The 15,305-nt window shown below is 41.6% G+C and overlaps 1 protein-coding gene across 1 annotated transcript in view; it reads right to left on the bottom strand.

Moving 5' to 3' along the window:
- Positions 1–15,305, bottom strand: part of LOC108631343 (putative calcium-binding protein CML22) — a gene marked incomplete at its 5' end in the record, with an annotated part of 44,691 nt that overhangs the window by 3,483 nt on the left and 25,903 nt on the right. Inside the window, one exon of the mRNA XM_026819314.1 lies at positions 2,933–3,023. Coding sequence (XP_026675115.1) covers positions 2,933–3,023 — 91 coding nt within the window. The remainder of the gene's footprint in view (positions 1–2,932; positions 3,024–15,305) is intronic.

Genomic DNA, 15,305 nt, shown 5'->3' with positions numbered 1-15,305 from the left:
CAGTTTTGAGAATCGTCTTGTGTCATTATTAACGCGCTACAAGATTTATTATTGAATATTGAGATTGCTGAAATTTCTACGAAATTTCTAATTCGACAGAAAGTTTCGTCATGGTGTTATTAAATTTTACAATCGGTTACCTCCTCGAAAGAGCGTTAGCCATTATCGTAATCGGATTCACATGGCCAACGGCGATTATTAATACGCGTACACAGAAATACGTGTACAGCACAAATTGATTCCGGTCAATTAGTAATCTCGTCCCTCGTCGTGTCCGTCGGATTATTACGTTGCCGTAGCTATAGTCGAAGCTGAATGGATACATGGAACGGGCGCGCGAGCAATTTACCATCGCCGTAGTCCCGCGCGCTATTAACGCACGGCCTCGGACAAATTCGCGCGATATGTTTCTTGATTGTTCCCCGTGAAACTTTCACGATGCGGAAGATAGATACACGATTAGTTTCGTTCGTTGTTTTTGCCCGGCCGCGGTTATTTTACCGGGTCCGTTCGAGCGAGTTAACTTTGTTACCCGCTTCATCCGGGCCGGTTGATTGTTCACGGTAAAAGGAGAAGGAAAAAAATCCCTGAAATTTAAAACCGATACGTATGGGTAAACGGGTAGAGCAATTAACGTTGAGTAAAAAATTAATTTTTCCTCTCGTTCGACACAGCATTCAAATATTTAAAGGCGTACGTATTCGTTCTACATAATAAAATTCAGATAAAACTTTTTTTATGCCTGGATTAAATAATATCATTCGTAATTCTCATAAAATATTATATATCTTATATGATTCTCGTAAAATATCAGAAATATTTCTGTCATAAAAAACAAGTCACGTACGTTCCCAACTTTGAAAATTTTCGCAAACGCATAAGTGCATAAAGAAATTTCTCGTGATGTCTCATCGCCTCTGACAAAAAAGAGCGCGTGGTCGAAACGACAGAACGTGATGTTCGCTTTAAATTGCAAAGGAGCTTCCGAAGTGGTCGCGTAATCTGGAAAATAACGAGAGGGCGTGAAGGTTCCTTTGCCTGTTTCACCGAGGAACAACCGAAGCGGAATCGTGTGACGGATTCGAATCTGCGGAAACTGACCGAGAACGACGCGTCGAATAAAATTAGACAGCACGCGCGCGGACTAATCCCGCAGGATAACAGCAGAGGAAACAATACGGACGAATGTTTTCCCGAATGGAGTCTTGTTCCGCTCCGGGCTAATAGTCCTGCTCTTTCTTCTCGCGTTCCCTCTTCCGTTTCGTTTCCCAGAACCTGGACGATCTTCGAAATAATATTGGTATTGTCTGCGTTGGTCGTCGCAAACGAATCGTATGTATATATTCGATGCTCGCAGGCATTTTTCAAAAGTGAGTTTCATGGAATTTCCACGCGACGAAGTGTGTGCCAAGTTGGATGGAAGGATTTTGCGTATCGCGGACCTTGCAACGGTTTTCAAAGTTTTTAACGGAAATCCGTTGCGACAGATGGACCGCGTACTTCAACCAAGGATGCGTCGACGATCTCAGATTGGATTCGATTTATTGCGTTGAGCGACGAAGGACAAGCGCGAAATTGGCATCGGAACGGAGGACTACTTTCAACGAGATTCTCATCTGGTTTTTGTCTCGCGAGGATCGTTTCTTCCTTTGTTTGTTTCCGAGTTTACGGACTGCGAATCGATTCTGCCGATTTGCTTTTGTCGGGCTGCAATGTTCATGTTCCACGGTAAATAACTGATAAAATTGAATTAAAGTCTCGGAAATATTGGATAATAACTTGTACGAAGCCATACTGCGAAATAAACTAATAAATAGATAAAGAGATTCATAAAGTCGCAAGTTTTATTGTCTCACTTGTGGTAGACTAAACTACTTCAATTTCAGTTTTTCTACTATAAATCGTTTGATCGATGCAATTTAAGGATGTATTGGCTATACAGTCAATCCCAAAAGTTTATGTACCTTAGAAAAACGCATTTCCTATAATTAAAAATAAGACGTCGGAAGAATAATGCTAATAATAAATAGCTACGTGCTAAAAAGTATAGAAGGAAATATCCAATTAAGTATTGACGCTGACGAAAATTTCTTTTTCAAAATTGCGAAAAATGCTTCAAATAAAAGTTGTTTTTCTCCTAACTTCGATATTTAACGAGTTACGTATGATTATTTGGCATTTTATTGATGTTGACAAAATCCGACCATCCCAGCGTCGAAACGGCGAACTTTTGGCAAAAAATTTCATTTTTGATTAATTACTCCTAAACCGTTGAATCTACGGGAAAATTGTATAGGACCTTTCTTGTAGAGGACGATAAGATCTACAATTTCCATGTAAAAATTTTTCGCTAGCATTAATATTTAACGAGTTATTGACGAAAAACGAAAAAACAGTTTTTTGCATATTACTCGTTAACTATTAACGCTAGCGAAATATTTTTACATGGAAATTGTAGATCTCGTTGTCCTCTACAAGAAAGGTCTTATACAATTTTCCCGTAGATTCAACGGTTTGGGAGTTATTGGCCAAAAACGAAAATTTGGAAGAAATTGAAGGGGTACCCCTTGGAAAAATCTCGGAAAAATCGACAATTTTTTTTTGTTGTTTATTATTAGCAATGTTCTTCCGACGTCTGATTTCTTTTTAAAAAATGCGTTTCTAAAGTGCATAAACTTTTGGGATTGACTGTATAGCCAATACATCCTTAAGATGTCGTTTTATATGAAATACGTACTCCTGGAATGCATTTCTTTTGTATTGTTATAACAAACATTTCGCAGCGTGACTACCGCGGTTCTGCTGTATTTTCGTCATATAATTTATTCAATTATCGAGTCCGTTTACTTAAGAAATAAAAGTTAAGATAATATCGTAGTGAAGAGTAATATTTATCGAGATTGTTAAATAACGAATTTCAAATAGCACGTACTTTCTTCCTCGGAAAGATCCTCACCGAGGCACTGCAGTACTGCTCGCAGATCGGACGCAGTGATGTACCCACGATTATGCTTGTCAAACACCTGCGAACAGACAAAGAGACCGTCTTCACTCTACCATATTTAAGCATTTGCCATCGACGATGTCCATAACCAAACGGGGGGGAAAAAGTGTTCCTTGGGAATAGATTCTTTTATGAGATAAATGGAATACCGGGTCGGAAAATAGCAGACTGGTTTTTTCTCGCACAGACCTAAATAAGGGTGGACCTCTAGGAGGGTCGCGTCGATAATCGCGGCGAAGGCTCGCGCGGAAAAGCGCCACCGCGGGGATAATAACGACGCGCACGTCTATTATTTATTACAGTCAGAACGCAACGGTTCGTGGACCGCGCGGCCGCTGGAACCTTTCGTCTAAGTAGAATTAGGATTGATGCCGCTCCTGGGAACGTTCCCAGCTCGACCCGGCCTTGATGCAGCCGCCCTTTTCCGATGTCCGCTTCGTTACCGCGGAATTAATGGGCTCGCTTCGCCGAGAGAAACGAGGGGACCTCCGTTCCGTGGAGTCGCGCCTGCCGTCGCTATTGAATCGCGTCCATTTGGGAGAAAGGATGTTTTGTTGATATTCGTGATCGGCCATGACAGAAATATGAAGAGTTTTATCGAGCATTGATAGAAAATAGAAACCGAGGCGAGGACGAATATATATTTTATACTCGAGAATGGGATCGTTCCTGACAATACTCAACAAAGGAAATAAAAATGATCATTGACTGCGTGCGAGTATCAACGATAAAAATGAATTAAAATCGAACCGCTGCGGCAAAGGAGATTTTTTGCGGACTTTTATGTGATCACTTATTGCCGGATGCGAGTTTTCTCGGTTAACGAGGAGCAATTAAATTACAGGTGAAACTCTCGCGTTACTAAAGAGATCACAAATATTGCGCGCTGTTGCGCCCGGATATTGCGCGAATATTTATTAAATTCGCCCCTCGTAAACACGTACGATGTTCGATTCGCGTCGGCGGTTGATAAACGTTTTTGTGCCCCGTTTAATGTGCGAGCGAAATTGCGTGCTTGCATTCGTTTATCGAATACCCGGATCCGTGTAAGCATCATATTACACGTGCATCATAACGAGCGTATGATCTACCGCGTCGATCCGAAATTGAATTTCGCTCGTAATCGACATTTAAAACGACTTCAACGTTACATAACTTTTATGCCGTGTTACACGATCTGCCGCGTTACAGGATGTGCGAAACTAATTCTGTACTTTAATTTTCTCGAATGAACTTAACACGAGAAATATTAGGGAGTGGAAAATCTCATTTGCGAAGATAGGTAAAGCGATAGGAGGAAAAGTTGAGTGGTTTAACAGAGACTATTTTCTTAGACTTTACGGTATAATCCCTTGCTCTCGAGCGCGATGCATTCGGTTGCCCTTTATTTAAATGAAGCTACGCATCGATTCTCATTATGCTTACAAGACACCGCTTCCGTTTCTCTGTTGGAAGCCTGCTTTATAACAACGCACTTCGCGGGAGATTATTCACAGAATAGTGTGCAAAGTTGCAGGACTATTCATTGAAAATATAGAACGACGAACTGTAACTGAATACCAGAATTCAAACGTTAAGCTTTTTAGCTTCCAACTTACTCTGGAATTGTAGACTCTGTTTCACTTCTTAATATAAAGGAAGATAACGCCTTTTTAAGGGACAACTCCGCGTTTCTCTTCCTTTCCTTTCCCTTTTCATTTTATCTCGAGGTCAAAGGTAACCCAGGTGATTGCGAATCGATCAGCTTCCAGGTTGCGGAAGTCCTATTACAGTCGAAAGTCTCATTTTTACCAGATGTCGAGACAAAAAGGATTAAAAACACAGTAGGTGAAATATTTATAAATCATTAAATCCTTTCGTTATAATGAAATTATTAATTGAATATTAGACTTTAAGCAGTTAAATAGTTCTTCGTTTCCTCGACGGGATTACGGTCGAACGTTGTTCCATTATAGGAAATGAGAAAGTAAAAAAGCGCCGGCGTCTCGAGGCACCGGGTTTTGTTGTCGCTTGGGTGCACATAGGGAACCGCAATCGCTCGGGCCATTAGAGCAATTACTAAATCATTTAGCCTCCTAACCGTTCCATTGTTTGCCCCTGCGAATGGATATACACGTCAACTGGAACGGCGAGCTGTCATAATTAACACTATTGTCGTTTGCGTAGTTGAAACAGGAACGTGTCCGGGACGTCGCACGCGGTAATGGTAATTTTTGTGATTTTGTTAGCGATCGGTCGTCGAGCGCTGATTGATCGATCGCGTTGATTTCATTTAATAAAACTTGAATTCCGTTTGCTATTGAAACAGAACAGTTTAATTGATTAATTCACGTTGGACGTGGATGAATCGATTTTCAAAAGATCATCAGCATTCGCGAAGAGCGATGTTACAACATAAAACGAAAGTTGAAGCGAAATATATTTTTGAAAATTAAAAAGAGCGACGCCTCGATCGTTGCTGTACCGTAACTAACACGTGAAGTGTGCGCAGCAGACGAATCACTCGGTAAGCATGCGTTGCAAAGGTTAAGGACGATTAATTGCGTGCTCCGACGCATATCACACGTCGACGTTCTTTAAAAACAGTGTCACGGTCGTACGAAAGTGGCTAATGAGTAGAAACCTGATTAAACTTCGAGCTAATTTTATCCATTAAAGCTCTCCCACCACGTGAAATTCATTCTGAAAAATGATACAAGTATTATAGCCAGTTAAGAAAAGTCAGAACTCATTTGTTAACACTCACGATCACATTACGCAAAGTTGGAATGCTCAATTTTCCACCACTTTGTTATCCAGAATCATATTATGCCTGTGCTCTTCTTTTATGCATACCCTCATTCGTCTCGCAGAGACGTGCGCGAACCGGAATAAATCATGTCGTTTATCCCATAGCAGGTTGCGTGTCAGATAACACGCGAACGAAGTGAGAGAGAGAAAGGTTTCGCGGCATTTATCGCGAATCCAGGACGAATCATGAATTCCTCGCGCGGCCAACGACAGCTACGACTGCTCGGGAAATCGAAAAAAGGATTACTACCCGGGAACGGCGAGGGTGTCGCGTTGTGCCGTGCGATAGGGCGATAATCGCGGGTGTTAGAACACCGGCTACGTGACAAACGTAATCGCGCCGTGAAGAACACGGTGAAAGTTCTCGGAGTGTCAGTCTACTCGCATTAGGCATATTAAACGCGGAACTTTATTGTTTCTTCGCAGTCTCGCCTTCTTCTCTCCGAGCTAACTCCATTACTGGCTCTGTTGTTTCATCCCGATTTTTCCTCGAGTGTACACTTCGCTATATTAAAACCGTCTCTGTTTGCCGGAATATCAAATTAGACGGAAGGGCAATTGGTTACGGGGTAAAAGCTTTCTCGTCGTTTGCGAGAAAACGAATGTTGATTCGCACGATTGACGTTCGTTCCACGGGTGTTACTCTCTGTCGGTGGTTTACATACATTGGTTTGCCTGTTCCTTTCAGACACCGGCCCAAAGGGCGAACCGCGTAAAGCGCGGTATTTGCGCGTACGATACTCGTGGGATACGATCTGAATTTTTGACCCTTGTGTTTCCTTTCTACGTATTCCACATTTGCCTGATTTCACGAGCTATTCCATTTTCACCGCCGTTCTCGGACAATAAGTTGTCCGCAGATTTGCATATGCAACGGACTCTTTTGATGTTACCGCCGCGGGATTACCATCGCGTTCTGAATGGGAATTATGCTATATTATTTGCTGAAATATTTTTTCGCAAGTCGCTCATTTAGAGAAAGAGTTGGACATGAAGTGAACAATAAAATTTAATTCAAAAAGAACTCTACGAAGGCACGAGACTGTCCTTTTGAGAACGCCGGTCGTATAATAATGTCGCCCGATACGATAGCCACGTTTTTTCGTCACTTTGGCAATATTCATTTTTCGCCTCTCTTCCCATTTTCCACTCGAACGCAATAAATCTTACGAATCGTTCGTTATGCCCCGCCGCTCGCCGCTCGCTTTATTCCGCTAGCTTCCAAGCTGTTTCTCGCTCCTTTCTTCCTCGCTTCCCGCTCTTTTTTCCGCGTTTCCCACCTCGTTTATCGCTTTTTTTTATTCCCCGATCCCTGGCTGCAATCCAGCCGTGCCGGCGAGCTCGCCAACCCACGGAGATTAAAATATCGACTTGGAACATCGTGATACGTCGCGTCTGATCCTAATGGCAACTCGCTAAACTTTCTAACCGCGTGCGTTAGGCGATTTAAAGATATTGCGGCGAGATTTTCAACGCGAACGCCTGAGTGAATTGTGAGAGCAATTCTGAGAGAAACGAACCGCCCTCTTCCGCAGTTGCACCCCGTCAGAAGATTAAAATTTTTTTAAATATTTGTTCTCAAGCTTCAATCGATTCTTCGTATCGTTATACGCGAGCGATGGATTTGCATTCCGTGATAAATATTCCTATATACCTTTTCTCTCTCTGTTGATCCTCGTATCCCGTTCTTCTTTAATTGATATGAATATCCAATCCGAAAACGCGGTTAACTAGTGGCCCGACGCGATTTTCCAATGGACAGACTCTATTGAACAATCGAATGGCAAAACGAATCGGACGGCATTTTACGATCCTCCAACGATTGCGTTACTGCGTTAAATTCTTTGTACATGCAAATTCTGTCTCAATTAATTCCGCGCGGTGGAGTAAAAAAATGCATAAATGGACGGACCAATTAAATCTGCGCTAATTTTTACCCGAACAGTGGAAAAAAATTCATGCGGAAATACAGTGAGAATTGTTCTCGAAAAAAAGAGGAGAGGATATACTCCGGGGAGTTACCGCGTTGCTAAATGGAGCGATAAAAAGTGGCCAACGATGTCGATGGCGTGAGTACACGCGTAAACACGTAACAGCTTTGAGAATAGGGCAGCGGAAGAAGAAAGGGGTCGATTAATAGAAAGACAGAATGCAAGTTGCACTCAACAATAGACAGGTCGTTCTCTCACAGTTGCAGGTTGTTTTATACAGACACTGATATAGGTTACCCTCGTTTAATTTGATTGGCCTAAGAAAAATCGTGTAAGACGGTTTAGATTAAAGAAAACTCCGTCTCTAAAAAACGCAAATGCGAAAATAGAGTTCGAAGGAAATGACAACTTTTGAAACACGATACACGGTATCGAATAATATCCAATAATATTGTCGATACAAGACTTACGGCTTTGATTTATCTAGTTGATGAATTGATACCTGATCGAACTGCTGATAAAACTTGTTAAAGGGGAAAACGAATATTCCCGTAATAATATCATTCAGATTAATATGCAACGATTCTTCGGGCGAAAGAAAGATGGTTAAATTGATTACCGGCTGACAGTTTATTTTAGCGAGATTTCTGCTTGAATATATGCATGAGGGATCACAGGTAAAGGAGGGCGGCGGCCAAGATTTTCGTCCGATAATCGGGGAAATGGTATAAACGCGGTCGAGCGAGCCGGAAGGAGCCGGGAAAAGGGGAACGAGTGGACCGAGTTGGCAAGAAAGAAGAGACAGCCGCGATCAGACAAAGACGACGGCAATGGTTGGGTAGAGTGTAGGCAGACGACACGAGGCGGAAAGAAGAATGGAGGGCGAAAACGGGGAGGGTGAAAGTCCTTGTGTTCGGGCTGCGAAACTACAGTCATTAGAATGTATTGTGGCGCAACTGTTTGACACGTTTCCTTTCCGTTCGCATCGTTCAACTCGAAAGATTCGTTACAACCTCTCGTCTTACCACGCATCCGTGCCGTGCGTACAAAACAGTCCAGCTTCTAACAACCGAATAATTACGGATAGGGTGCGACTTTTTCGGAACACGAAGACTTTTGTCGAGACCAGCTAATTTCAAGCAGTCGACTTCACAAATCACTTTCTTTTGACAAAGATTTACTTCACAGAATTAATTAATGTGGACACAGTAGTTAAAAACGGAAATATGAAATAAGCACTGCGTATACACGAAAGGTGTTCTATCACCTTATTGACTATCACAGCTTCGAACAAACCGTTCGTGGAAAATCGTTGAGCATGCAAATGATTTGTTTGCGCTTGGCTTGTCGAATGTCAACTCAACGATGACGAAGTGCTACGAGTGGTAGTAAGGGTTTGCCCACAGGAAACGGAGAACTAGTACGTTAGAGAATTAAATCAAGTCTGTTTAGATGACCGTAATCAAGGAAGCTGGAACTGTAACTGCATACAAACTGAAGCTAAATTTTAACGAAATAAAGCAAGTATTATGCATGTGTATGCGTAATGAAATATGCTAATCGTCTGCCATTATGTTATCCCTGTTTCTCATTAACTATCACTTATTGAAAATTGAACTTGAAAGACCGTCAGTAATTTCGATTTTATAACCATTGTACTGACACGGTAAACATGAATTACTTGCAATGTTCGCAAGGTATGAATAGAGAGGCACAATAGTTTTAATGTAACATTAATGGAACAATCGTTGCGTTACATGACCGGGGAAGATCTTCTGCCTGATGCAGTTTATGTAAACAGGAGATAAGCCCGGGTCTTTGTCTCGAATCTGAGGCTTGCCATGGCTTTGGGTATTTTCTCAACAATTTTTCTTCCCCTTCGTTTGCGCCATTGTGTCCGAAAATTACAAGCGTTTGCGGCTCTTCGTTGTCTCAAATTGAACAAAAGAAAGTCTCGGTTTTACCCGTTTCGCGTGCTCTCCGCTCGTTTTTCCCGTTTCTCTCACCCAATGGAAACGCGAGCTGTTTTTTGGCTCCTCATTCTTTAGCGAAACGCGAGATCCTGTTAAACGCGGGTTCACGAATCGACCGCAGGAAACATCCGACGTCTCCCAGCGAAAGAGATATTGGAACGATGGAAACTCTTTGGACTCCGAAGCTCCGGATGCGAGCGAACAAGGAAGGGCCTCTAAAGCCGGAGACCGGTTAAGGTGAAAGTTAGCTCGGCGTAACGCGCATTGAAGTGGCTAAGCTCGTTCGACTAACTAATATGTACGATAACTGCGCATAGCTGGTATATTATCGTTTCGCTGGGAATGAGGACGAATAGGTACAATCGCTTGTCGAAAGCATATTATCGACTTCTGGAACTCGAACGCGGCCGGGCTACCAGGGAAAAAAGGTGGGCAAGTCTTTATTGCATGAACATTCGCTTTCATGAACAGCCCCCGTATGGATCGTGCCTTCAGAACTACCGTGAAATTGTGCATCATAATTGAATTAAATCCTGATAGAAAGTATTCTTTGATAAAAACTAACGATCTCTCGAAGGGACAATTATTAGTTCACCATTTTCACTTATCAAACATGTATAACTGATAAACGAATTCTGGTATTTTATATCCTAGAGTGCATCGAATATCAACTGGCAACTTCGGCTATTTCTTCAAAGAGTCCAACAATTTTATTAGTACTACCAGACTTGGATCAATCACATTACACGGAGTCAGTCTAAATAAAATCTATCTCGATATGAAAGAACACCGTCGTATGTTTACACTACGCGCAATCCAATTTGTTTTCTGCAACTGCTTCATTTTTGTTTTTACAACCAAAGTTCGCCGGAAATTCGTTTACCGATCGTGCGTGCGCTACGAATTTTTGCTCGTGACTCGTGAATCGCGAGGGATGGACGAAACGTTACATGAAAAGGATCGGAACGGAAGACTGACCGGAAGAAATTGAATCGTATTACGATGCCGCGGAGTTACGAGGGGACTAATGGACGCGGGCTTTTATACGCGCCGCGACTGTTTCATTGCAGTACTTTCTCGAAGCTTGAAAGCCACCTTTTAGTCGCGTCTGGGATAACTGGAGCAGCCGCCGGTTTTTCACCGAACTTCGGATTACGTCGGTTCCGCGGCTAGCCGCTGTCTAATTAGGTTACCTCCGGCGATTATTACACGGAAAATATTCTCCTAAAACATTAATCAAATATCGCTTTTTCGTATAAGCTACCTGTATGACAGACATCAGATTTGTAATATCTTTCGTTCAGTGGAAGGAAAATGAATAGTTTCGTAGTTTTACACTTTTACTTGTACAGCTAGTAACAACGAAATTGAACCAGCTACGTGCATGTGTTAATTTCCCCTAGGGGGACAAAATTCAAAACGAGTAATAAGTATACATCTTATTTTTTCAATGCTTGATCTGGCATCGGTACTGTTCGATTTTATTATAATTTTGACGCGTCAAAATAAAAAGAATTTTAATGTAGGTGGTGATAATGTGCGTAGGTTAACATTATCTTTATTTTGACGCGTCAAAATTATGTTAAAATCCAACAATATCAATGCGAGATCGAGCATCGAAAAAATAAGATTTTGACTTCTTACTCGTTTTGAATTTTGTCCCCCTAGGGGAAACTAACACATGCACGTAGCTGGCTCAATTTCGTTGTTACTAGCTCTATGTCTAAGGAAACAAAAACAAATTCGATAGTATCGTTCTTGCAGAAAATTGATGCATGGCTCTTGCATAAAATACAGAGGCAAATAGGTGAGTGTATAATAATAATATAAATATATACTAAATATAAGAAAAATAATGAGGACCTCTGGCATCTGATTTCACACGGATTGAATGAATTGAATTTACGGAAACTGTTAACTGCTCATTGATCTTATCGAATTGCAATCTCGATACAAAGATTCATCAACGAGATTGCGATTTGGCGTTCTGCTATCGAAACCTTTCCTTGTCTTAAGCTCATCAGTTTCCCCGTTGAAAGCTGGCGAAACCGCAGCGATCAGCAATAAAGTTTCGAATAGAAAAAGAGAAGTTGAAAGTCACCGTTCAAAGGGTGTACTCTTTTAAGCAGCGCTTAATTACTACACTCTAACTGGGATGCGGAGGCTTTCAGCCTCGAGTAGCGACTACGTCGTTAAATTTCGCGTGCATACGTAATGGAGAGTGGGTCGTTACATTACGCAGCATTCTCTCGCTCATTGTCGCTCAAGATAAGCTCGGACCTGCTCTTTCTCTCCGGCGCGGGACATTAAGCGCGCGACAGGAAAACTCGTGAAATCTCGTACCTGCGATCTGCCAGATTACCGGAACGAAATTCCTGCACCGTTTCAGCATCTGCGAACTGAAATGAAGCCAACAGCCGAATGGGAAAATTTGCATGGGTCATTTCGCCAAGAGACTCCCTGTTCACCGCTGGAGAATAGACTCATCGGAACGGTAAATTGATGAAAATTCTCAAATAGTTCACACTCGGCTATGTACGAGATAATAGTTAGACGAGAAGTTTTCTCAACTATAAATTCGCTATATAGAAACTTGTTGCTTTTACGCTTGGGTTGAAGTTTCGACAACGAACCGGTGGGTGATAGAGTACACGAAATTTCAAACAGCCCCGACTACAAAAACATATCCGGTTAAGATGGGTTAAGTCTGCGCACCGCGAGAGCAGACACGTAACCTCTAGATACGTTCAAAGTACTATGCTACATCTTGCATCCCTTCTTTCGAGAAAAATACGAGTAAAATTCAAAATATTTTCTATATTCAAATGTTGTGAATGCAATTTTTATTTTAAACATTCAATAAAACAATTATTGAATGAATTTATTAAATGGAGATGATTGAAAAACGTCTTCCGTGTAATCGGAAAAAGGAAAACATTTTTGGAATATCGATGAAACCAATGGAGAGAACAGTGTCCGGAGGCGTGGATCACGCTCCGCGCATCAAGACGACGTCAACCGAGACGACATACGCGATGAAGAACGTTAAAGGGGGATTTGCGTGGACCAGCATAATCCCATCGGTTCGATTTGGCTTTGATTACGTCACGCGCGTAAGCGACCAAAACTTTCATCCGTTTTCTTGTTCTTAGTTTGCCGTGGCGAAACTTTCTCCGTGGGTTCTTTACGGATCCATAGTTACGTGAATCTTTCAACGAACGTCGTCCGGTTTCGAATTCGAGACCGCGTTTTCTCGGCCACTAACTTTCCAGCTATTTCCCCTTTGATCCTTAACCGCTTTTGAGCTTCATCCAGTACGTCGAAGTATGACGCTCGCCCCGCCAAATTATTACGAAGGAAATGAAAAAATGGACGAAACTATCGCACCCTAGGAATTCTCTTTATTCATCGTTTATCCCGATGGCGACCAAAACCCGTTTTACGAAATCAACGAGAGGAGCTTCTTAAGATTTCTCGTTTTCGTGGAACACAGTTCATCGACAGGTTTCGCTGGACAAATGAGAAAACTTAGATTCGAGGGAATTTTAAATTACTCGAAGCCGTACGCTTTCGAGAACGGACCGTGTTTCACAATAACCGAGGAGCAAGCCTCGTCGTCGGATGAACTCGTTAAGACTTCAATTTATCAATTAGAAGTTTGAAATAGACGCCGATCGAGTCTCTGTTATTAACGCCCTATTCCGGGAAACCTTCCGTACTTTCTCTGATTCCGCACACCTGTTTCCCTCTTTAAAATGTAAACGTTTCACAGACTGATCCGGAAATTTTCACTAAGTTTTCACGTATTTCGCGTAGTAACTGTTTTATTAGATAAAAATAACATGTTTTGCCCAATTGCCTCGAGTTCCCTATACCTTCCCAAGATTGTATCCATGGTAAAACGACGTGAAATAGCGATAACCAAAAAGACACTGGAAACGCCTGAAGAAGTTCCAGTGGAATGGGAGAAACTGGCGGAAGTAATAAAGTGGCATCAGGGTTTGAAGCGACTTTGGTGGAACTACATAGTTTCTGTCCGTCAAATTGAAAGGCTCCTATCCAATGTGCTTCGTTGCATAGCAGCTTAAAATCGGCAACATGCCGCGAAGACGCTTTTCAAAGGATAGAAGGTGTTCTAAAAGCAAGTGTCGCGAAAGGCACCTGTGCAACATCCAATATATCTCGTACTTCTGGTGTTCCTTGGCAATCGAAGTTAGACATCTCATTCGTCGAATACGAATTGCCTTCAGGTCTGAAGTCTGAAGTACTGAAGATTTTAGACCTTTTAACTCGAATAAAAACAACTCAAGGTTTTATATTAATTTGACAAAACGTGAAATTTATTAATTCCGTTTGTCTTTTAATAATTATATTGTAATCGAATATTTGTTTCGATGCAATATAGTATTTAATTAAAATAATTACTCCGGTAATTAATTTACTTTGGGCGCATACATGCAACGCGAAACGCAGAGCAGAGATGCGAAATTTGAGATTTATCGAATGAATTTACTGCAACGAAGCGACTATATATTTTATTCTACCATTGTCCATCTGTTGTGTGTGTTCAATTCTAATGCAACACGTGTGTCAAACAAATTCGTCGGAATCGGACGGAGCGCCTTTGTAGGAGAGCCATGTCCGCGCAAAGCTTTGTCCCGTCTAACAAAATCTGTCGCCCGTTACTCGTTATCTGATAATTATTATTAACGTCTGTATTCAAGTAGTGTAGATTTACGATATACCCGACGGGCTCCAGAACAAAGAGCCGCGTTCTCGATAACGCGTTTCACTAAATTACCTCAGCTGTCGTAATTTTTATAGTTCATTTAAAGATAGGAGGATTTTTAAATTTATAATCGTACGACTCTTCCCAGACAATATTCTCGCGTAATTTTAAATTCAAAGAATACCATATTTTCTGAGTTGAACATTTTTGAGCCACGGGAACGTGCAGTTTATAACAATTGCTCACGCATTTCCCCTAGGGCCACGGTTTTCGTCAGCGTGGAACAATTCCCTCCTGTAAATATTTAATAGCCATTTTCTTCCCGTTTTCCTTATTCTCGTCCTGGAAATTTTTTATTTCGAAACGTGGTTTTGCATAATAATAAGCTGAAGATTGACACAAACGAATATTGTCAACAGAGAGGAAAGAGAGGAACGATGTGCAACTTGTAATTTAATAAAAGTTAAACAGATTTGTGAGTTTATCCTCGCGGAAACTAACCAGATTGACGTCATTTTCCGGTGGAACAACGATAACGCCGCGTCGCGTCGGTTGGTCCATAACTGTATCTAGCGTTATTTTAAATGTAAAGCCATCTACGTGATTCGGTTCTCGCAGAGATTTGTTTTCCTTAACGGGTGGCTACTTCTCACGTAGAGGCACTAAGTTATGCATACGCGCGTAGGAATGCATGGTACCGTCATCGGGGCTTTGTACATTTCGTCTGGGGCGGACGTGTACCGAAAATTTCAACGTGGGTGTACTTACGTGGACATCGGAATTTTACGAATTTCCGTATTTAATACAAGACGATGTGTAATTTATATATGTATAAAGTGATTTTACTAGAGGTGTACGTGAATATTATTATACTTTTC

Source organism: Ceratina calcarata, unplaced genomic scaffold (assembly GCF_001652005.2).
Source record: "Ceratina calcarata isolate Rehan_Ccalc_2016 unplaced genomic scaffold, ASM165200v1 scaffold147.2, whole genome shotgun sequence".
NCBI classification, from domain to species: domain Eukaryota; kingdom Metazoa; phylum Arthropoda; class Insecta; order Hymenoptera; family Apidae; genus Ceratina; species Ceratina calcarata.
Note: the sequence above shows the minus strand (reverse complement) of the source record. Positions and strands in the feature narration are given on the sequence as shown.